Source organism: Colletotrichum truncatum (assembly GCF_014235925.2).
Source record: "Colletotrichum truncatum strain CMES1059 chromosome Unknown Contig_0001, whole genome shotgun sequence".
Lineage (NCBI taxonomy): Eukaryota > Fungi > Ascomycota > Sordariomycetes > Glomerellales > Glomerellaceae > Colletotrichum > Colletotrichum truncatum.
The window spans coordinates 1238612-1261420 of NW_027222398.1; the positions used below are offsets into that span (position 1 = coordinate 1238612).

Genomic DNA, 22809 nt, shown 5'->3' on the forward strand with positions numbered 1-22809 from the left:
GTTGGCCTACGTAAGATCTCGTATGTACGATGGCCCGCGGAATGCGAGAGGCGATGACATGACAGTTGAGACAATTGGCCGTCGAGGTACTTGGCCGCATGTATCTTTTCGATGCCTACTAGTAAGTAGCTACGTCGGAAGCTTGTGCTTGGCTTCTCTTCTTGGCTTCTCTCACCTTTTGCCAGGACCGTTCAGCAAGCACAAAGTCCCATCGTATCAGGCGTATTATATAAGCATACAGGTTGTTTTCGAGCCTTTGGTAAGGAGGTCCCCACTCAACTCAATTGGCTCGGTGATCTCGGTGGTTTCGGCGCATCATTCTGGGCTGGCTGCTCGCGGGAGTCGGGGCGGGCGGGTGTGAGCATCACCGAGATCGGAGCTGAGAGGTAAAAACTCCGCTTGCTTAGGGCGGGAAATAGCAGTCATAGTGGAGTTCTTCAGGTGGGTACATCATTATGGTTTCAATGAGGTTTTTGCAGAGATGAGCTTTGCTCGACACGTTTTTATTGTCAATTATTGTGTAAAAGCTTAGAAGGAGCTATCGCCAGGTTCATGGCGAAGGCCCAGGCGTGATGACCGGCGGTTGTGCAACCTCACTCTAGGTTTCTTGCTACTGAGTAAGCTGGCCAATCTTGTGCATACTTGGAGCTGAGGGGTCGCTGGCGGATTAGAAGAGAATGGAAGGAACTGGCGGAGAGAGAAGAAGCTGGGTTATATCTCCGGTGGTCTGCTCCCGATTGACTGGCCTCAAAATGGTCAGTTGGAGGTTGCATAAGACTATTTAGCATAAATTTTCACCACGAGGTCTCGAGCGGCAGAAGTGCGCCCAACCACATGCTTCCGAACAATGCCCTGGAGGCGCTTCAGCAGCTTTCCCCGCACGAAGCTCTGGCAACATGTGGGGGAGCAGAGACATCACATCAGGACATTTCCATACTACGTAGCAGTACGGAGTACCACAGCGGATTGACATGGGGGCTTCTTGTTAACCCTTCCAATCACACTCGTTCTGTGCTTTCTTTCCATCCCATTTCCCTCCAAGGATGACGGCGATTTGCCCGCAAACAGAGAAGAGGGATGTCGCAGCCTACACCTACAAGCGCCTGAGACACAAGTAGCTGGAGCCCTGCCAGTGCCGTGCTGTGCAGAAACAGACTGGCGTGGTTCCTTTTTTTTACCAATTTTTCCTGCCGCCGTCTGTGCTGCAGAGACTCTCTGTTGCAGAAGATTGACCTTCTTTATGCATCGATGGTAGGCTCTGTGGGTTGTCTACCAACGACTAGACAATTCAACATGCGTGAAACAGGGGAAAGCATAGATAAAAAATAAATAAAGTGAAATAAGAAGATTGAAAAATCAGTTGAAAAATTAAAATAAGTAAGAGTCATCTTTAGCTCGAACTCCAATGCCGATATAGGATCAGGAATGACTCCAAAATCAGTAAATCGGAGAGCAAAGGCCGAAAGGAGGTCCGAGGTGAGTGAACAAACCCTGGTCGCTTTCTCGTCAAGTCGGGGGACCGATGCTATCCATCCATATCGATTAGTCGCGGTACTGACAAAGGCAGCAACCTGGTATCTAGAGTGGAGGGAAATACCCAATTGTCCCGCAGAAACTCAGAGCTCTAGTGGTACCTCTACTTCCATCCTCGCCCACTCACCGGTCCCCGGGACACTTTCCTGTGACGATCTCGGCTCGGCTACCCTCCCGCTCTCGCTCCTCGCTCAATACCTACCTTGCTCAGGGTATTTTTTGGCGGTGCTTGACTCTTGCTTTGATAGGTTTCAATCGCAACCGGCCATCTATTTTCCCTCTCCCGCTTCCCTCCCTCTCCTCATCTTCCTTCTCCAAAGCGGTCTGCCGTCAATTGCATTTAGCTTGTCGCAACCTTCTCCTCATCAACTCCAATCACCGCGTCTTTGACTTTTTAGTGTCTTGTCGTTGCTTCGCGATCGTCAGCACTTTGCCGTAGCGCTAGTTCTAGCTCAGCTGTCAAGCGATCATCCAGCTTTTTTGAATCTACACATAGTAGCAGCAGCATCCTGCAGCAAACCAACAGCTCCGGAAGCCAGTCATCTTGTTGCATCGTTCCCCTCCGCCGCCACCCGAATCATACTACTACCCGGTACCTAGTAGCAACCGCGGCCTCCAGAAAAACATCCCGACCGACCGAAGAGCCGAAAGAAGGGACCCCTCACAAGACCAAAAAAGAAAAAAGAAAAACCCCGCGAAACACCACAAACTACCGTCAACATGAACGCAGCTCGCTTCCTCCGCCGTCCCGCAACCTTTGCCCTCCGGCCCTCTTTCGTCGTCCCTCCCTCCGTGTCCGCTTTCAACGCTGCCCGCACAATGGCCACTGCCGCCAAGATCAAGGTCAAGAACCCCGTCGTCGAGCTTGACGGCGACGAGATGACCCGCATCATCTGGCAAACCATTAAGGACAAGTTCATCCACCCCTACCTTGACATCGACCTCAAGTACTACGACCTTGGTCTGCCCTACCGTGACGAGACCAACGACAAGGTCACTCTTGACGCTGCTGAGGCCATCAAGAAGTACTCCGTCGGTGTCAAGTGCGCCACCATCACCCCCGATGAGGCCCGTGTCAAGGAGTTCAACCTGAAGCAGAGTAAGTCAGCCTGTAACCTGTTTTTATTACACTTCTCTTGCATGCGCCGGCTTCATATCTCGTGTGCCGGGGTCATTGTCTCGTAAATCATGGCATTGGCTGCCGTTCCCGCTCCGGGGAAAGTGTCTCACTCCCGCCGCATGCTCCCCGCATGCCGGGCGTGATGCCGGTACATGCATAGAGTTTCCCCGGTGCACAGTTCCCGCGCAGGCGATATGACCCAACCCCTCATGTTCCTCGTCAATTGTTAAAGTTGCAACCCCATCTGTGTACATCTTGACTAACCAATGCCCTCCCTGCAGTGTGGCTCTCCCCCAACGGTACCATCCGTAACCACCTCGGCGGCACCGTTTTCCGCGAGCCTATCGTCATCCCCCGCGTTCCCCGCCTTGTGCCAGGTTGGAAGAAGCCCATCGTTATCGGCCGCCATGCCTTCGGTGACCAGTACCGTGCCAAGGATGCTGTTCTCCCCGGCCCTGGAACCCTTAAGATGGTCTTCACCCCTGAGGGCGGTGAGGCTCAGGAGATTGAGGTCTTCAAGTTCAAGAACGGCGGCGGCGTTGCCCAGACCCAGTACAACACTGATGACTCCATCACCGGCTTCGCCCACGCTTCCTTCAAGCTGGCCATCTCCAAGGGCCTGCCTCTCTACATGAGCACCAAGAACACTATCCTTAAAAAGTACGACGGCCGCTTCAAGGACATCTTCCAGGAGCTCTACGACACCCAGTACAAGGCCGAGTTCGAGGCTAAGGGTATCTGGTACGAGCACCGCCTCATCGACGACATGGTCGCGCAGATGATCAAGAGCTCCGGTGGCTACATCATGGCCCTGAAGAGTGAGTCGTTTTCCCCTTGGTTGACGCGTTGACGCTGGTAAACTAACATTTGCATTTCCAGACTACGACGGTGACGTCCAGTCTGACATTGTTGCCCAGGGCTTCGGCTCCCTCGGTCTCATGACCTCTGTCCTGATCACCCCTGACGGCAAGACCTTCGAGTCTGAAGCCGCCCACGGCACCGTCACTCGCCACTACCGCGAGCACCAGAAGGGCAAGGAGACCTCCACCAACCCCATTGCCTCCATCTTCGCCTGGACCCGTGGTCTTATCCAGCGTGGCAAGCTCGACGAGACCCCCGAGCTTGTCGCCTTTGCCGAGTCCCTCGAGAAGGCCTGCATTGACACCGTCGACGTCGACGGCATCATGACCAAGGATCTCGCTCTCGCTTGCGGTAAGACCGCCCGCGAGGACTACGTCACCACCAACGAGTACCTCGACGCCGTCGAGCGCCGCATGAAGAACATCCTCAAGGAGAAGTTGTAAACTTACTCTGAATGCGATGAGTGACGAAACACGCAGGGGGATGTGGGTGTGACCAATAATTGATTTATGGACCCCCCCCCTGATATGTAGAAAGAAGAGGCGATACACCACCTCTGTACCTACGGGCATGCGATATCCTTTTGCATTTTTTCAAAGCAACTGCAGCAGCATGGCCATAAATCTGTATTTTTCGTTATGACTTTTTTTTTTCTTTTTTTGTGATATCACACTGCCTAGCATTATACATGCGAGAACAGGACTGGAAGAGGGGGAAACATTTGGGGGCCCATCTGTAAATAGATAAGCGCTCAGTGGTAAATAACGAACGTTTCTCTTTTTTCTTTTTGCACGACAGTGGAAGAGAGAAGAAAAAAAGTGCCATTTGCTTTGCTGCCTAAGTTGATCCCCCTTTGAGTATCATTCCCTTTGATGATGAATTAATTACCGTGACGCCTGTCCTGTCCTTGAGCTTCTCTGCAACCGACGTACATGCTCATGAACCCGCTGCCTTCCTCCCACTCCAAGGCTGTAGGTTAAAGGCTGTTTCTCCCAATTGAATGTATAATGTACAGTACACGTTCTAAAAAATTGATATTTGTGAGGGAGCAATGAACTAACGCACACCCCGCGAAAACAAACTTTTTCCCAGTCAAACTGAGCGTGCTGGGTGGTGACCTTGTAGATGAGCAACACCGACTCATCAAGTTACCACCCTCCTGCATGCGAACTGATATGAAGAAATAAAATCATATGACACATGCCATGAGCGTTTTGTAGAGCCTAGGAATTTCCATTTAGTCGTCCCTTTCGCGTGCAGCCTCGCTCTTGCGTCCCCTCTTAGAGACTGTTGGAGTGCCAACATCGGCACCCTCGCTCTTACGCTTCTTCTTGGTAGGTCGGCCAGTAGAGCCCCTCGGCCTGTAGCCCCCATCATCGTCATCTTTAATGGCCGCACGCTTCCGCTTTCCACGACCTGTAACCGGGGTGCTGACGGCAGCATCGTCGTCGTCCTCGTCCATAGCACCCCAGTTATCAGCAGCCTCTCGCATAGCAGCGGCTCGCTCGGCGGCGATGGCAGCCTTCTCTGCAGCCCTCTCAGCAGCCTTCTCAGCGCGAGAGGCGGCAAGAGAGGCGCGCTTGCCACCGCGAGATCCGCGACCACCCCGACTGCCCTCGCCTCTGGCGCCGCCGCGTCGTCTGCGGCCGTCCGTCTGAGGAGTCTCGACGGTCTGATTCTCTTCGTCGGCACCTCCAGCAGTACCAGTGTTCTCGGCATCCTGAAGGAAAGTCTTTGGGGCGTGCTTGCGAAGCCAATTGTAAACACTCGTCGGGTTTTTCATGGCAATGCTTTGAGACAGAGCATGTGGGTTGGTCTCTGGCAAAGAGACGTTGGAGCGGGCCGACGGCGCCAGCGTTGGGAGGATGTGATCCGCGTCGATGCGCTTGTCGACGTCGTGAAGATAATCATCAATGTCATCCGCGGTGAGGAAGGGCGGAGGGTGCGGCTCACCGGCGAAGGGCTCCATGTCAGCGACTACGGACGGGGAGTGCTCCTTTGCCTGGGTGTAGGTGGAGTGCGGGACATCTTTGAGAAGGGTCTTTAAGGACTTTGTCGGTTGATCGATATCATCAGAGGGTATCGTGAGCTTGTCAACGTCGAGTGGGGAGAATGTAGCATCTGTGGCAGGCTCCTGGGAGATGTCGATGCGTTTATCGAGGGGAATCTGGCCCGATGTGTTCATATCCAAGAGCAGATCGAGGATGCGACTGTTGGCAGCAAATGTTAACACGTTGTTCAACGATTTCAAGCAGCCATTGATGGAGCTCAAGAAAAAACTTACTCGTTTTCGATGGCAATGCGCTTGGCAGTAGCAAGAGCTTTCGACTCTTGACGATGCAGGTCCTCACAGTCGTGCATCTTCTGGTCAAAGGTAATGCGCATCTTCCGGTACTTCTTCTTCCATGACTTATACGTTGACTTTCCCTCTCCCACTCTTCCATCGTCGGAGTCTTCGTGTTCGTCTTTAACGTCACGAGCTGCGACGCTGCCGTTCGCGTCTTCCATCGCGGCAGGCATTGAGGGCAGTCGGCTGATGGAGAGAGTTTTCGATGGTCGTTCGGGTAAGCAATCAATCGAGAATGTAATTCTGAGTCAAGTAGAAAAGGGGTAGCCGACTATGCTGGGCAATGTGCTGTTTCAATCATTAGTGGGTGAAGAAATTTGCTGTTGTTGGATAACAGTAGAGGTTGGTTGGTAGGTTTAATGAAGCCGACGCAGGTGCGCTGGGGGCTTCACGGTCGCGCGGATGCAGGGCAGGGCGACGGACGAGGCTGCGATGCACGTTCCTAGCAACTTCTCTCCAGTGAGAGCTTGGGAAAAGCGTCATTGATAGGACGACGTAGGTGTGTAGTTAGGGGTACACCATTCGCGGCACAAGGTGTGGGTCAAACCGTCAAGCGCGGGGTGTGGCTATCACATCTCAAAACTCCAATTCTTTTTGCCTTCACCTGCCAGTAGTTAGAGATCGCTGAGCTGATACTCCCATATCGAACGGAAGTTTTTTTTCACCCACTTATCTTCGGTTTCCTACCCCTCAGTTGCATGTTCCGCCTCTTCAAACCACTCCGAATGGCCGAAAACGCAGCAAAGAGACTCAAGATGTCGCCCGTTACTATTGGCACCCACAATGGCCACTTCCACGCCGATGAGGCCTTGGCTGTGCACATGCTGCGCCTGCTGCCCACATACAAGGACTCCCAACTGGTACGGACTCGCGACCCCAAGGTTCTCGAGACCTGCCATACCGTTGTCGATGTTGGTGGCGAGTACGATGATGTGAAGAAGCGTTACGATCACCACCAGCGTGGCTTCACCACCACTTTCCCCGGCAAAGCCACCAAGCTCTCCAGCGCCGGCCTCGTCTTCATGCACTTCGGCAAAGCCATCATCGCTCAGAAGCTCAGCGAGGGTGCCGAGACCCCGGTCACTGAAGACAACCCCGAGGTTGAGCTGCTGTACAATAAGCTGTACGAGAGCTTCGTTGAGGCGCTCGACGCCCACGATAACGGCATTTCTGTCTACGACCCCAAGGCTGTTGCTGCCGCGGGTCTCGAGAAGCGCTTCAGTGAGGGCGCCTTCACCCTCGGTGCCATTGTTGGCCGCCTGAACCCCAAGTGGAATGACCCTGTCCCCGCGGACCCGGTCGAGGCTCAGCGTCTGGAGGACGAGCGCTTCGTCAAGGCAAGTCGCCGCATCGGTGAGGAGTTCGACGCCGACCTCGACTACTATGCCAAGGCATGGCTGCCAGCCCGCGCCGTTGTGCAGGCCGCGTTCGAGAAGCGCACCCAGTACGACCCCCAGGGCCGTGTGCTGGTGCTCGAGGGCCAGAGTGCTCCTTGGAAGGACCACCTCTACTCCCTCGAGGGCGGCAACCCCTCTGTCGTGTACGTTCTGTACCCGGAGAAGCCTGCCCCCGATGCGAAGTGGCGTGTGCAGGCGGTCCCTGTCACCAAGGACTCATTCGAAAGTCGCAAGCCGCTGCCCGAGGCCTGGCGCGGTTTCAGAGACGAGGAGTTGGATGGCATCTCTGGTATCCCAGGCTGCGTCTTCGTCCACGCCGCTGGATTTATTGGTGGAAACAAGACTTTTGAGGGCGCAAAGGATATGGCCATTAAGGCTCTTGATCTGTGAAAAAGGTCTCTAGACGGGTTGGACACCTGGAGACTGGGTACTAGGATGGGATATTGGGCGGCGTATGGCATCAGAAAAAAAGTGTCTTGTTGCTTAATAACAAATGGTATTCCCAACAACCGTTTATCTTGGCCTCTGAGTGCTCTTTCGAAAGACAGTATGCGCAAGGTTCCATCTCGAGTTGAGCCCGCCCTCTCGCGTGTTGATAGCGTAGTTGTGACACTCACTGGTACGGACGTTGACTGTACAGCGGTATCTGATATTTTCTAGAAGGGGGGTCTGCATGCGTCTGTGAATAGTAAAACTACCCACACATCCGCATGTGAAAGTCCCGTGTAAGACAGCTAAATCTTCCTACGCTTATCAAATGGGTTTATTGAGAGTAGCAATCGCCCAGGCGTCTACACCTTCAGATAAGACACAAATTGGGTCTCCATTGGTCGCTTTCATGTATCGTTCTCCCGTTCCCCAATCTCGGCCCAAAATACATGTACGGAAAATCAGTCTTCCCAATAGTCCCGCATAGAGCAGAGAGAACGTTGAGGGACGCGGCGTAGTCACCGCTGTCGTTTCAACCGTTCATCCACAATAAAGCAGCCGTCGACACAGTCTTGTTCCACTCAACAACCGTTTGTGCTTGGTTTCCTGCCCAGATCCAACGCCAAGGAGTTTCGTGAAAAGGTCAACACTTCATCATAACATCATAGTATAATTTCAGCCCCCCTACAAACACCCAATTTGCCTCCGGGGAGTTCCGACAAACACCCACATACGAAACTTGGGATAACAAGACAGAGAAAGAATGGCAGACGAGGCTCCCTTCATCTCCGGATGGGAATGCTCTCAGTCTTAGCGGCGCCATCAACTGGCAAGCTGTTTTCCTTGTCCTTATTCTCGACCTCCTCAGCGCTGGTCTCCCGGTTCAGAAAGCTAGACTCCTTGACAGGGCTGCCGGCTTGGGCTCCGCTGGGGACGCTGGGGTGGTGCTTAGCGCCGTTGAGCGAAGACGAGGAGTTGTTCACAGGGCTCGAAAGATGGGGAATGTTCTCTGGGACGGGGTGCTGGCTGCCAACGGCGCCCGTATCGACGCTGTCGCCCTTGCCAGCTTTGGACATGGCATAGTCGCCCGAATCGAAGTACTTGCGTTCCTTCAAGTGCTTGGCGAAGTGATCTGAGCGGGAGGGGAGTTTGCCGTAGAGGCGGAAGAGGCGTTGTTCCTCCGGAGAGAGGGACTGTGATAGAAAAAGTCAGCAAGGGGCAGTTTGAGAAGTACAAAGAACAGAGTGTTCAGTTGTATTTGCTGTGATGCAATCATGGGCTTCATTGTCAAGGTGGGGCATTGGGTAGGAAAGAGCGAGTGAGTGGCTGGTGCGAACATACTGAGACGTCGATCTTGTTCTTCTGAAGAGGGTTCATCTTGACGGGCGGTGGTCGTCTTCGGGGGAAATTGGGAGGACTGAAAGCGCTTGACAGCGAGACTTTGACGACTTCTTGAGGTAAAAAGAAGCGGTGCCACGGAAAAGAAGATCGGAGGAGGGACGTTGACTGTAGACCGAGTGGGATGCAGGTGCGAATGTGACGGAAGTTGGAGGTGCAGTGGGATGGTAAGGCGTCGGGTGCGTCTTAGTGGTTTTTAGCGGGGCCCCTTTCTTTTGGGGAGGAGGGGGACAGGACAGTGAAGTCAAGTTGGGCCAGCGTCAGTGCCAATGCAGCCGGGGGCCCTTTTCCCAGGGGTGGTGATGGCGGCGGGACGGGAGAATCGGTACGTACCCAATGAAGTCCCGTTCTATCGGGGGAGGAGGGCGGGGGCAGGTGCTGTCTGCGCTTGAGCTGGTCAAGAACGGCGGGCGGTGAGCAGGAAAAAAAGACGGACGGGGCTTTATTGCAGCGCTGAGGAACGTAGACGAGACAGAACACGACAGGATCTTTTCGAGAGGCGAAAGACGGGAAAGGCAGAAACCCTGCAGGACAATTGGGTTCAGGATGCCGGCGAAATATTTATATTGCTAACTATAGACGCCCACTGAAAATATTCGGTTTCATCTGGTCCTGAGCACGCGACAAAGCATAGCATGCCCTTAGGAAACGAAGAAGGGTCCAGGTTGGAGCAGACAAGCATACATCCAGGAGACCTCAAGTCGCTGTAAGCCTAGTGGTTGCATGAATGTTTACCGTCTGTGTTATTGCGAGCCTTCCTTGCTCAGCTAGCAGGTGCTAGACCCCGGCTTCACTTTCTGGCGTCACCCCATGCATCAATCTTGCTAGCTTCGTAACTGCACAGCCTGTTGCTCCTCAGAGCCCACTGCGTTGCCTTGATGTGTTGTTGTGCTGGCCCATCAATCTGTCTGTCTGTCTCCAGTGATTCCTCCACTACCTGACTGGGCTTTGGGGCTCGATGACACACGAACAGCGGGGCAGACTGGGAGAGCCGTCAGGTGGAGGGGACCCTGGCCTGTTAGTCTGGAACTTGGGGGTTGTCTATTGGCTACAGCCAGAGAGTGCTAAGGGTTCGTTCCGGCCAGAGACACGGCTCACCTCTGCGACTGGCTTATACTGTTTGTTATCAATTCCAGTATCTGTATTGTACCGTTCCTTCCTAACAGTATGGTCCCCTAAGCAGTTAACATGTCCTCGTACTTGCTTTTGTTTGTCGCAACCATCTTGTTCATCATCGCCCATTGGTCTACAATGTTCTACAATGTTCTTCCTCAATGTTTTTATTCCGAACAACAATCAACACTCGAAATGCAAACGCCACTCCTCCCTTGGCCACGGTGACGCCCCCATGAACCAGTTGTGTGTGTCGCTGTAGCTCAGACCAACCAAAGTCTTCGGCACTGACTACGTTCATCCACTGAAAATCTGCGTAACCGTTGCCGATGACACAACCTCCCGTCCTACCGGGAAATTTCCAACTGCTCACTTGACCCCTCGGGCCACATCCACAAGTGGAAGGGATGATCTGCCTGTCGGAGCTCGCTACAGCTCTCCGATATCCTCTATTAAATTGCTCCCGCACCGTCACCGAGAAAATGCAATGCACGTCTCGAGGTAGCTCTCGCTAACCCCCGCTAAGACACAGGATTCCAAGATAAATTCTATGATACACACACTGGATTTCTGCCTTCTCTGACGGTCCTCGGGGCCTCAAGTAACTGCATGACTGGCCGATCAACCTTGACTAGATGCCGTTGACCCCGTTCTGACATCCCCGGTACCTGCGGCCGTCCCGCAGCTCGCATAGCTGGAGCCACTGCTACTACCATCGTATCCAGGGATCCAAGCACCCAAGCTCAGCACGACGAACATCACCCCGATCCTTATCATTCTTTCACTAGAAAGTATCAAAGGTATGAGGGCTAATCGATGGAGGGGCTGATCTCTAATGTCTGATATAACACCCAAAACACTAAAAGTGACGTAAAACCACCATCCCTGCCATACCGCAGTGGGGAATGGGCAAACGGCAAAACAACCTCAGAGCTCATCAACCACCTCCAATCGTCTCCAGCCATAGTAGTACACCATATACCTCACCAGGCCCTCCAAAAAATGGCCTGGTCAGCACTCCTCCTGGCATTCTCTCCCCGCATTCCGCCCCCCAAGAGGGTCTCGACTCTGGCCATCTCATGATTTGTAGAAAGCAAGTGCCGTCAATGCTACGACCCGAACAAACGAGCTGCAGCTTTACCAACCATCTTCCTGAATCCTTCCCACTCACACCACTTTCAAGCCTTAAGGGGCCAGTCGAGCATGGACCTCCACCGCCATCGCCAACACCATCCCTGAGACACGAAAGTAGACAAGAAGTTTCTTAGCGATGATAGCTGGGGCTCCTAGCATATACACAACGTCAGCAAGATGGCTGTAGTCCTTTCTTTTAGCTATGGCTTCACCCACATTTGTACAACCACGTTCATCATACGATTCCGCGTGGTCAGGGTTGCACGGTTGACAACTGACAGCCGCCTGCACCCCTACCGATCCAGTCACGCACAGGCTTGCTTGGCCGAAGACCGCTAGTCACAGGTAGAGTTTCCTACTCCGGTTCAAAGGGTTGTCTGCATACGTATGGTGCCCTCCTACTCAATCCCGCCATTCCCGTCTCGTCTGGCCTCAAAAGAGAGTTGGAGTTGGAGATGCTTTCGGATTTGGAGTTGAAGCCCTTCTTCCCGGCCGAGGTCCTGCTCATTGTGGATGCCCCGCTTATCAGCCTTCATTGCATGCATGTTAAGCGACAAACACGAGTCGTTAGAACACCATCATGACCTTTGTGATGGGTGAGCATCGCTTACAAGCATCGGCGAGTAGCCGTAGCAGATGCTTTCAATCGATTTAACATAGGGAGCCAACTGAAATTACCCGGGCTAAGCCACTGAAAAAAGAGGAAGTCTACACCAAGCTCTCCGAGCAGTAATTCCTGCCTCCAGCGTCACGACATGGTCTAGACCAGGATCTGCTTCTCTTTCTTCAACTTCCGAACAAACTCAATCGGAACCTTAAGGGTCTGTGCTACAATCTCTTGCGGCGTCAAGGCAAGCCACTGAGTGAGAGGGACATCCACAACCCTGTCCGACCTGTACAGCTCAATCCAAACCAGTTCTTCAGTCTCGGAAGTGTTTTCAATGTAGTGCCTGGTCGCTTATTAGTATACCACTCACTGTCCGCGTATGTGTGGGTTAGCAAAGACTTGCCCTGAATTATCAGGAAAAGCGGCCGTATCTCCAGCTGAAAAATCAAAGGTTCGGGCTGCACCGCTTCCTATAAACACAGTGGCTCTACCCTCGCCCTTGTGGAAGTATAACCATTCCTCTGCCTGGGTCATGTCAGCACAGCTTTAGTGTAGGAAGCAGGCCACTTACATTCGGGTGCCAATGAAGCTCTCGTAGGCCTCCCGGCTTTAAATTTATGAAGGTTGCCGCAATCGTCTTGCTCGCTGGAAAATTTGCCGAATCTATCTTTCTAAACTCGCCGCCGTTCCCCGGGACCACCTCGGCCGGGTGCTGCAGCGTACGATAGACGAACGAGCTGTTGCCAGAGAGATAACTACTAGGGCCACCGGTAACATTCTGACTGGCGATGGTGCCGTTGAAGATGTACGGGTTGGTGGACGGCAACTTCTCGAAAATGGAGGGGTCAACACCGAAGTTTTTGGCCAAGACGCTCCGCGGAGTGTGAGCCAGCCAATCGACAATGTTGAATGTCGTGCTTCCGAAGAATCAGCAAGGTCTCGTGGGATATGTTTCACTGTTTGTATTAATTTGCATACCTAATTTTGTCAAAGTCTGCCTCGTCAAATGCGAGCAAGTACTCGTTCTCGTCGTCAAGGCCCTGGATCGTATGTGGCACTCCCTTTGGGAAATACCATATATCGCCATAGCTTAGTTTCTCCGCTTGATATCTACCGCTCTCATCCACGGCCGACACAAGTACAGAACCCGAATAAACAAACCCCCATTCCGCCTGGAAATTGTTGTAAGTCCGGTAAGCCAGCAGGTCTGGATATTTGGAAGCGACAACGTACTACTTTGTGCCAATGAAGCTCCCTGACGCCACCTTTCCTAAGATGCTGCTGTGCAGCTGCAATGTCATGGCTTTGTGGTAAATCTTGGATTACCTGTTCGCGGACCCAGCCTCCGTTCAATATACGGGTTTTCGAGTCGGAGAATCTCCATTTCAGATTCGGAACCACGCCATTGTCAGTTGGCTGCTGACCTAGGTTATCAAGATTGGTTTTGTCGATCTGATTATTTGTGCCTCCTAAGGCTTGTGTTAGTCGATATCCATAGTTGGGTTTTCCAGGTAACATACCGAGAATGGGACCTCCCTTGCCATTGGCGTCGATAGGGTAGCCGAAATTGAACTGCGCGTCTCTCTTTACGTTCTGGGGCATAGCACGTGTACCAAGGGCAAAACTAGTAACGCCAATGGCAGATAGACGGAGAAGTCTCATGGTAGCAGTCGTGAACGATATTGCCAGTACCATGGAGAACTTTAAGAAAGAATGAAGAGACACGCTGAACAGAATATTGCTCTAGAGAACCCGCCCAAGATATATACACCTCACCAACGCTGCATACTTGTTGTAAACTCACCATCGTACACAATCTCATATGGAGAAAGATGCCATAATGGTTCACAGCGTTGCAATCGGCCTAATGAGCATGGCGTCGAAGCTGCAGGTGCAGTTGTAACGGTTCACGGTGACGACATTGACTATTTGCTGACATTGATGTTACCCGCCATATATTGGCCATTTCTATATGGCCATAACCCATCCCAGCCTGCAGGTCTGGCTTGAAGATCGTCAACACTGACTTTGGATTGGGAACATCGGTATGCTCACCCCGGTCATTCGACATATGTCCGAAAATAACGGCATCGCGGGAGGCGTGGGGTGGAAGCTGCTTGAAAGCTAGTCCTCACTAAGCATTTCTTGTAGGTCATCAACGCTTATTTTGACTAAACTGAACATTGTTGACTGGGTTGACTATTTCCTATCTCGAGTACATCAGAAATCTGCATGTGCGGGCATGGGGCATACCATTCGGAGTGTTTATTGCGTGTGTTCTCCGCAACCCATCTACCTTGGGGCCGAGCATGATATAGTTTACACAATATTTGAATACCGATTATCAAAATGTTTCTAATTATGTTGTCAAGTGTCTATTTTCCAAATACAAGGAGACGCCGCGGAGCAAACTCCAACGATAATTGTGGCTCGATAAGAAAAGCCCTCAAATATCACCAACCTACCGTGTAGTCTCTCCAATTCCGAGATTGGTCAAAGTGTTACTGATATAAATAATCTCAGAATTCTTGTCAATAGAATTCTTCAGTCACCAACTTATTGTATTGGCCTTGAGGGTAAGCACTAGCATCTTTTCAAGCCTGTCTGCTAGGCTCGTCTAAGATTTTTGACCTCTCCTGCCAAGGCTATGTTGTGTCTCTTCTCACAACGCCTGAATAAAGGGTTTGAAAGTACTGCCAGTTATAAGATTCAAAAATCCCATAGTCTGGGTCTCTCTGCTATCAGTCCTAGCATAGGGGTTTGGCTGAATAGGGGCTGCCGTCCAGAATTGAATAGAAGGCAACCAGTGGACCGAATTGGGCACACACGCGCGACCCAACGACGCTGGAAGACAACCGAATTCTTTCTATTGATTCAAAAGTATTTGAATTATAAAGGTGATTAAGCCGTTTTATTCAGTCTCTTGTAAATCATGGGCACTTTCAAGTACTGAGGTTTCCTGAGTGTTAATGTTGTCATTTAATGGGACTGGATCTTCTTGGGTACACGGCTTATAGCCACTGGTCTCAGGGAAGCATAATAATACAGATCTCTTCATTCTTAGAATTTTGATTTTTCTTTGAAGATCAGAGTATCTCATTGATGATCTCTGGGCTCGGAAAGCTTCACGGAATGCCAGACACACTTCGAGTCGTTCTAGCGGTTTTTTCTTGTGTTGCAGGGAGAATAAGGGCAGGGAGCAAGATGGAGTTTTGTCTTCTAAATGGACTTTTATATAACATCATGACTGCTTTTCCATAAGACTTAGAGGGCTTTGAAAATGTTATTACCGTCCCGACTATGAATTAGTCGGCCAAGCAAGGTCTAAGAAGTCAGGTTCAATATTTTATAACTGTCGAGGCTACGATTCTAGTTGCCATCGGCAGAGAAAGAAGTAATGGCTACACTAATAAAATTTCTGAACTGTTAAGCATTCCATATTGATCGGATACCGGGAGCCAACATATGCCAGGTTGTTTTGGTCAGGTTCTTAAGTATGCTGTGTGTGGTCTCTGTTTCGACTAACTGCGCTGACCACTCTGCTACCTAGGGCGTGAAGGACAACAATCACTGTTATCGTTTCGCTTGCTCAGGATGTCTTGTACATTTTGACGGAAGCATCTTCTAGATCTACCACACCACGGGATTCTGGGAGAGGACCGTGATGGATAATTTAAGGCGCTCGGCGTTGTAAGTGCGCAAAGCTTTCCAGATCTCAACGTTCAGGCGGCGTTCTTCAAAAAGAATAGTGCTTAGGTATAAGTTAGGGCTATAGAAACAACCACTTCGAACACTAATTCATTTACAAGCCAACGACGCAAAAACAGCGTTTGCGAAAATTTCACTGTTCGAATTACGGTAATGTAAAAACCTGCCTACAGCGAGTTCCAGAAGATGTTGTGCTCTGACTGGAGCCAAATGTCAGCGCCCATGCGCCACACTAGCACTAACAATATCCAGCGCAGGTGCGTCGATAGTGCGTCATTGGCTCACCCCTCCAAGGACCTGAGTCCGGCCGACACATCCGTGTCACAAACCGTCTCTCCGCGCGTTCCTATGATGCGCTGAACGCTAAACCCCTGCGTCCCGTGATTTGTCTTTCCCTTTCAACTTCACTTCTCCCATGTTTTAGTCGCACTTCATTCCAACTGGCACAAACTAAAGAAAATGCCGGCAAGACGGAGCGTCGATAAGAGCCCCGCCTCTCCGGCGGCGACAGCTCCAACAGCTTCCCCACCAAGCTCCCGGAGAGCTTTACTTTGCCTGGTTGGCTTCATTTTATCCTTCCTGGTCGTCTACGGACTTTTTATCCCCAGTGATCACTTTTACGATACCGGGAAGTGGTTTTTCGGCAATCTCAATGGCACTGGTCCCGATGCTGACCATGACTTGTACCTTCTTGGCGCCGGCCGCGCTGACATTACTGGCCCGGTTGTAGAGATCAACATGATGGGCTACGCAGATCCCAAGCAGCTTGGTACTGGGCTTCGGCAGAGACTTTATGCCCGCGCTTTCATTGTCGGAAGTGTCGATAAACCTGATGATCGGTTTATCTATGTTGTGCTTGATACCCAGTCTGGAGACACAGCTGTCCGGTACGGCATCCTTCACGGACTTGCAGAGTTGGGTTTTGAGTATTCTATGTACGGTCACCACAATCTGGCTCTCACCGGAACGCACTCACATTCGGGACCGGGTGCCTGGCTTAACTACCTGCTGCCACAGATTACTAGCAAGGGATTCGACAAGCAGAGTTACCAAGCGATCGTAGATGGCACGTTGCTAGCGATTCGGCGTGCACATGAGAACCTGGAGCCCGGCTACCTTAGCGTAGGAAATACCAAGGTCAAAGAAGCCAACATCAACCGAAGTCTGTACGCTTACATGGCAAATCCCGAAGACGAACGGGCCAAGTACAACGTTAGCGCCGAAGACGACGGATCTGTTGAGAAAGACTTGACCTTGTTGAAGTTCCAGCGGGCATCTGACGGCAAGAGCATCGGTGTTTTGACATGGTTCCCTACCCACGGCACCTCTATGCTAGGCAACAATACTCTCATCTCAGGGGACAACAAGGGCGTGGCAGCCTGGCTCTTTGAAAAGAGTGTTCGGGGGCAGTCCCATGCAGCCCCGAACTTCATTGCTGGCTTCTCCCAGGCCAACGTGGGAGACGTCAGTCCAAATGTCCTCGGCGCGTGGTGCGAGGACGGCACCGGTTCGCAGTGCGATTTTGAGACAAGTACCTGCAGCGATGGCAAGAGCCAAAAGTGTCATGCAAGAGGCCCGTTCTTTCGGAAGAAGGATAACGGAGCTGCTTCCTGCTTTGAGATAGGCAGGAGACAATTTGATGCTGCCAGAAAGCTCTACGATGATATGGATGAAAACGCCCAGCGAGTGCGTGGATCTTGGGTCAAATCCTTCCATACCTTCCACAATATGTCCGAGTTCCAATTCGAATTGCCTAATGGGACTGAGGTGAGAACCTGTCCTGCGGCATTGGGGTATTCGTTCGCAGCGGGCACTTCGGATGGCCCTGGTGCTTTCGATTTCACCCAGCACGACTCGAACTCGTCAAACACGTCTCCGGTATGGAAAGTAGTGTCAGGACTGCTAAAGGCACCTACCAAGGATCAAATGGCATGCCACTCCCCCAAACCAATTCTGCTGGACGTGGGTGAGGTATTCAACCCGTACCAGTGGACTCCTAACATCGTTGACATCCAAGCATTCCGGGTTGGCCAGCTTATAATTATTGTTAGTCCCGGTGAAGCTTCCACTATGGCAGGACGCCGTTGGAAGGACGCTGTTCATGATGAGGCCGAGTCCTTGTTTGGCAAAGAAACCGAGTTGGAGCCGTTGGTAGTCCTCGGCGGGCCAGCGAATAGCTATACGCATTACATTACAACTCAGCAGGAGTATGGGTGAGTAAAATTTGGCAACAGAAATGTTTAATTTTTTGAGACTGATAGTGTTTCCAGAATCCAACGATATGAAGGAGCGTCAACGTTATACGGCCCTTACACGCTGGATGCGTATATCAACCGAACTCTGACATACTTGCCTTCGCTCGGCGCCTCATTATCGAAGCCACCACCGTCTCACACTGGGCGCCCTTACCCTCCCGACAACAGCAATCGGTCGTTAAGCTTCATAACCGGGGTGGTACGAGACGGAACGCCTGTTTTCCACAAGTTCGGTGACGTGAAGAAAGATGTGAAGAAAAAGTACTCAGTGGGCGATGTTGTGCGGGCTACTTTTGTGGGAGCCAATCCACGCAACAACCTGCGCCTTGAGAAAACTTACGCCGCCGTTGAGCGGCTAGTAATCGACGTTGGAGGAATTAAGAAATGGGCCACTGTTCGGGACGACCAGGACTGGGGTTTGATTTTCAACTGGAAGCGCACTAGTGATCTACTCGCCACGAGCGAGGTCGAGATTGTATGGGAGACGGAGGAGGACGCAGAACCAGGGACATACCGCTTCCGCTACTACGGAGATTCTAAATCGTTAGGCGGAAAGATCACCGGCTTCGAGGGAATTAGCGGGCAGTTCAAATTACACTGATGTGACTTGATTTCCGGCGTTGGCTGGGGTTGGACATTTGGTTGGGGGGAGGGCTTTGATACCCCGGCATTCCTATGATGGGCATACAACCGCATGAGATATATTTGACATATTAGATGAATGGCAGATTTGTGGTAGTTAGACTGACGGGTATCCTGCAAAGACAAGTTCTGTGATGGAAACGGAATGAATAATAGCATTTCTGCAATATGGCCAGCAAAGTGTGTTTTTCTTTCTTCAATTGGTGACCCTGGTCTTGGTGCCAACGCCCTGTGCCACTACCCTGCGTCGGGTAATACCGAGACAAATGTTGACCAGAACTTTGAGCGACGTACGAGTCTCGGTCGTCTCTACGAATCAGATCTGACGTCTTTGTCAAAGGCCACAAAGCTGGCGCGTCTAGAACATTTCGAATTGTTGGAGATTAGCGTTCGCTCATCTCGCGTGCGTTGTTTGCGTCAGAACCTCGACAAGGTAATCATCAGCGCCTTTGTATGCGGGGGTAAATTACTGGCTCCGTAACAGCTCCTGCAGATAGCAACCTTGCCCTCCGGTGACATGTGTGGAGTCCTCTACTACGTAGTCCTTGCCAATGGAAGTTGAAGACGTAGGCGGTGGTGGTGAAAGACCCACTTTTTAGAGACCCGGGAATCAACTATGTGCAACACATTTGGTGTGGGTTGTTGTTGCAGCGGACATTTTTCAAGGGTGAAGACTTGGCATCATTGATTCATCGAGTTGTCATTGTGTAGAAGGGATTTGTTTGCTGTTGCCTCACAGCTGCTGAATCATGGGAACAATTCTATCATACCAAACATATATCCGCTTATAGATCATCAGTTTACAAGGATACAAAGATGTTTGCAGAGTTTGTCAAATAATTCTCAAGTACTGTACAAACAGCAGGGATCACAGCTGCCCAGAGCTGCAAGTGCAAATGAAGCAAACCAGGCGGTTTTTTACATCACACGATCGAAACTATCTCCAATTCTTGACGGTTCCTCTCCCAAGTGACTTCTGCATCAACGAATCACATGCGGATTATTAGCAACGGCAGAGAATATGTGAAGCTAAGTTCGCGCTACCCTTCTTTCACCTTACACAGTATGGAGAAGGGGGGTTTGCTAGTTTCGGGACGAGCGTACTCCGAAACCACAGCTGCAACCCCCTGCTTGTTTGCTTCTACCTGGGGGCTTGTCTCGCATCTGCTTTGACGTTTCTGTTCCTTCTGTCGTTTCTTCCATTGCTGTTCCGTAAATCTTTTCTCTTCTCTCCTTGCCTATGCCGGGACGACGGTTCGTTTTTTTACGATTTATTGCCATCTTTATCCTCCAGGTCTCCTGTTCTGTTCCAGACCAAGCAAGAGGAGAAAGCTTGGATGCCTGCCAAACTTGCTGGTGTTAATGTTCATCCGGCCCACTGACTTAATACCCGTGTAAGATCGTCATCCTAGGAGGTCCTTCGTCCCTGTTGTCTAGACGTCTGTTGATCTCTGCAACCTACTGTTGTCGCTTGGGCACCCCTTTGCATCATGTTGTCGTCTATTCACCTTCTTCTTGGAGCTGCCGTCGCCTGGGGCGTCTATAGTTGCATCTCCAGCTTGCAGCGCAACATAGCCGAGGCAAAGAAGTCTGGCTTGCCATACATCCTGGCCCGTACGTTTTCACATCGTACAACCTCGCACCAATAATACTGACTTAATGGCCGCGCTCAGCCGTATCGCCTTTCTCCGTGCTATGGCAGCTCACTCATAAGCTCTGGCTTCCCTTCATCAAGGCTCTTCCCAAATCTTGGTGGGAGCACTGGCTACCGTAAGCGCCATATTGGCTTCCATCTTGTCCTTGACCCAATGCTAACTCGGAGACCTCGCTCTAAGAATCGCCACACCAAACTATGCCTACGATCTCCTCCATGAGCCCTTTGCGCGCCACGGCGAGACTTTTATGGTCGTATCACCCTTCCAAATCCTAGTCATTACCGACAGCGCCGAAGCAATCCACCAAATCACACAGCAGCGCGAAAAGTTCCCTAAGCTGGTTGAAACCTACGAGATTCTCAAGCAGTTTGGCGAAAACGTCCTGACCACCGAGGGTACCCTCTGGCGCATGCACCGCAAGGTCACATCTGCCACCTTCAACGAGAAGAACGCCGCGCTGGTGTTTGCCGAGTCTATCAAACAGGCGCAGAGCATGACGCAAAACTGGCTCGGGCGAGACGGTAAGAGCAGAAAGACGATTGAGACATTGGATCACGACACGATGCGTCTCGCGCTCAACATCATTAGCTATGTTGGCTTCGGCATGCCCCTTCTCTGGCCCGGACAATCACTTCCTGTGGGCACGGATCCGAAACTCACCAAATACAGCTCCCTTGAGGCACCGCCGGGTCATACAATGAGTTTCGTGGATGCGATTGCCGAGATGTTGGAACATATTTTGGTTTTGTTGCTGGTCCCGCGATGGCTCTTGAAGCTGCTACCTTTCAACTACACGAGGGTGGCGCTGGATTCCCATGATAACTATGTGCAGTACATTGACGAGCTGATGCAAGATAAGATTGAGGATTTGCAGAACGGTGAGCATGGCGATGTGGGCATGGATCTTATGGGCCAGCTCGTACGTTCCAAGTATGGCAATGACGGAGGAATCAGTGGAGGCGCAAACGGTATTGTGAGCAAGAGCAAGGATTCCAAGATTCCTCAGCTATCCAAATCAGAAATCACCGGAAATGCCTTCATCATGCTCGTTGCCGGCCACGAAACGACAGCGAATGCCATGAACTTCAGTTGTATCGAGATTGCCTGCAACCCGACGGCGCAGCGGCAGTTGCAACGAGACATCGACAATATCTTTGGCGATAGTGACCCGAGCACCTGGAACTACGAGAGCACGGTCAACCCAATGCTTGCCTCGATGCTAGGCGCTTGCATGAACGAGACACTGCGGATGACGCCGGCCGTGACGGAGATTCCCAAAAAAGTCAGCCCTGAGGGTGACGGGATCCTGTCTTTGGATGGCGAGAAACACGTGCTACCCAAAGGCGCGCACATCTCGATCGTGGGAGTGGCAGCGCATCGTAACCCGCGAAACTGGCCGTCGAAGCCGAGCAAGGTGACAGGCGAATCGCACGACTTGAACGACTATGTGCCAGAGCGTTGGTACCGGCAAAACATAAATGCCGAACAGACGGATGTCAATGGGGGAGACACGGAAGATTATGGCGGATACAAGGGCTCCGATACCAGTGAGAAGATGTTCCGGCCGGTGCGGGGATCTTACGTCCCCTTCTCCGACGGCCCGCGATCGTGCCTGGGGCGTCGGATTGCCCAGGTGGAGATTATCGCCGCTTTGTCCGTCATCTTTCAGCGGTATAGTCTCGAGTTAGCGGTGGACGAGTGGGCGAGCGATGCTGAAGTCGAGGCAATGGATCAAGCAGAGAGGGCGAACTTGTATAAAAAGGCGCAGGACAAATGTCGGCAGACGCTGAAGGCTGCCACAGCAATGCTGACGTTGAAGCTGCCGCAAGGGACAAGTGTCCCGCTCCGCATCGTACCGAGGGGAGAGGAGAGGTTTGTAAATTTTATCGACTCTAACTAAGTTGGACAAGCGTTAGGGTTGGGTATATGGAAAGGCGTTTTGCATGGACGATTTGTATACATGATGATACCGGGGACATATGGGGACACCAATGGGGATCGGGTGGAGAGGCACGGCTCCTTTTTTCCTGCGCAGGTAGTATATGTAGATTTCAGGGAGAAATATAATCAGAATGGAGACATGTACGTCACGAGAGCATCAACACTTGTAGCAGAACAGAATTCGTGATTGGCTGAGGGTGAAAATGGCTTCACGCTGACGGCGTACCGAATTGGAGATTGCCTGCCCCGGTTGGCACGGCAGCTTAAACTATAGCTGTCTATCTCATGCCGGACAAAATCTCAACTCTATCGCCGCGTGTATGATGCGAAGTGTGATTTTAGGACACGTCTTTACGAGGAGCGCGCATCATCCTAGAGATCACCAGTATGGTAAGGTACAGCAACTATGTGGTTTGTTTACATGCTTTGCCCAGATTCGGACAGCTCCTTTGGGGGGCGCTTTCCATCTTTCCAATCGCGTCAATGGTGCGTACAAGCAGAAGAGCACATGTGGATTGCCCCCAGCCTCCCCCCATATTTTCGTCATTTCTGGCCAGTGCTTGCTGCTCCCGGCGCTAAACCCAGTCGCAAAGCACGTCTGCAGTCCTAACTCGCAGGGCAGTCGCGGCACATTGCAACCCGCTATCGAATCCCCTGTGGTGATTACAC

General features: G+C 51.7%; 7 protein-coding genes across 7 annotated transcripts; 4 read left to right on the forward strand and 3 right to left on the reverse strand.

The window, feature by feature from the left end:
* Nucleotides 1–2253: 2253 nt before the first annotated feature.
* On the forward strand, nt 2254–3957 carry CTRU02_200299 (Isocitrate dehydrogenase; the record flags this gene model as incomplete). The annotated part of the gene is made up of 3 exons (XM_036718299.1): nt 2254–2632; nt 2935–3471; nt 3533–3957. The coding sequence occupies 3 exons, from the start codon at nt 2254–2256 to the stop codon at nt 3955–3957; spliced, it is 1341 nt and encodes a 446-aa protein (XP_036589299.1).
* A 794-nt stretch (nt 3958–4751) lies between these two features.
* CTRU02_200300 (uncharacterized protein) lies at nt 4752–6034 on the reverse strand (the record flags this gene model as incomplete). Its single annotated transcript, XM_036718300.1, has 2 exons — nt 4752–5724; nt 5799–6034. The coding sequence occupies 2 exons, from the start codon at nt 6032–6034 to the stop codon at nt 4752–4754; spliced, it is 1209 nt and encodes a 402-aa protein (XP_036589300.1).
* Nucleotides 6035–6559: 525 nt separating this feature from the next.
* On the forward strand, nt 6560–7648 carry CTRU02_200302 (myg1 protein; the record flags this gene model as incomplete). The annotated part of the gene is made up of 1 exon (XM_036718302.1): nt 6560–7648. One exon carries the CDS (start codon nt 6560–6562, stop codon nt 7646–7648), a length of 1089 nt encoding a protein of 362 aa, XP_036589301.1.
* Nucleotides 7649–8469: 821 nt separating this feature from the next.
* On the reverse strand, nt 8470–9064 carry CTRU02_200301 (camp-regulated phosphoprotein family protein; the record flags this gene model as incomplete). Its single annotated transcript, XM_036718301.1, has 2 exons — nt 8470–8880; nt 9029–9064. 2 exons carry the CDS (start codon nt 9062–9064, stop codon nt 8470–8472), a joined length of 447 nt encoding a protein of 148 aa, XP_036589302.1.
* A 3028-nt stretch (nt 9065–12092) lies between these two features.
* On the reverse strand, nt 12093–13601 carry CTRU02_200303 (oxalate decarboxylase; the record flags this gene model as incomplete). The annotated part of the gene is made up of 6 exons (XM_036718303.1): nt 12093–12282; nt 12310–12464; nt 12511–12856; nt 12918–13111; nt 13173–13408; nt 13460–13601. 6 exons carry the CDS (start codon nt 13599–13601, stop codon nt 12093–12095), a joined length of 1263 nt encoding a protein of 420 aa, XP_036589303.1.
* A 2505-nt stretch (nt 13602–16106) lies between these two features.
* Nucleotides 16107–17864, forward strand: CTRU02_200304 (neutral alkaline non-lysosomal ceramidase; the record flags this gene model as incomplete). Its single annotated transcript, XM_036718304.2, has 1 exon — nt 16107–17864. The coding sequence occupies one exon, from the start codon at nt 16107–16109 to the stop codon at nt 17862–17864; it is 1758 nt and encodes a 585-aa protein (XP_036589304.2).
* Nucleotides 17865–20034: 2170 nt separating this feature from the next.
* Nucleotides 20035–22099, forward strand: CTRU02_200305 (cytochrome p450 3a21; the record flags this gene model as incomplete). The annotated part of the gene is made up of 3 exons (XM_036718305.1): nt 20035–20158; nt 20218–20314; nt 20380–22099. The coding sequence occupies 3 exons, from the start codon at nt 20035–20037 to the stop codon at nt 22097–22099; spliced, it is 1941 nt and encodes a 646-aa protein (XP_036589305.1).
* Nucleotides 22100–22809: the final 710 nt, after the last annotated feature.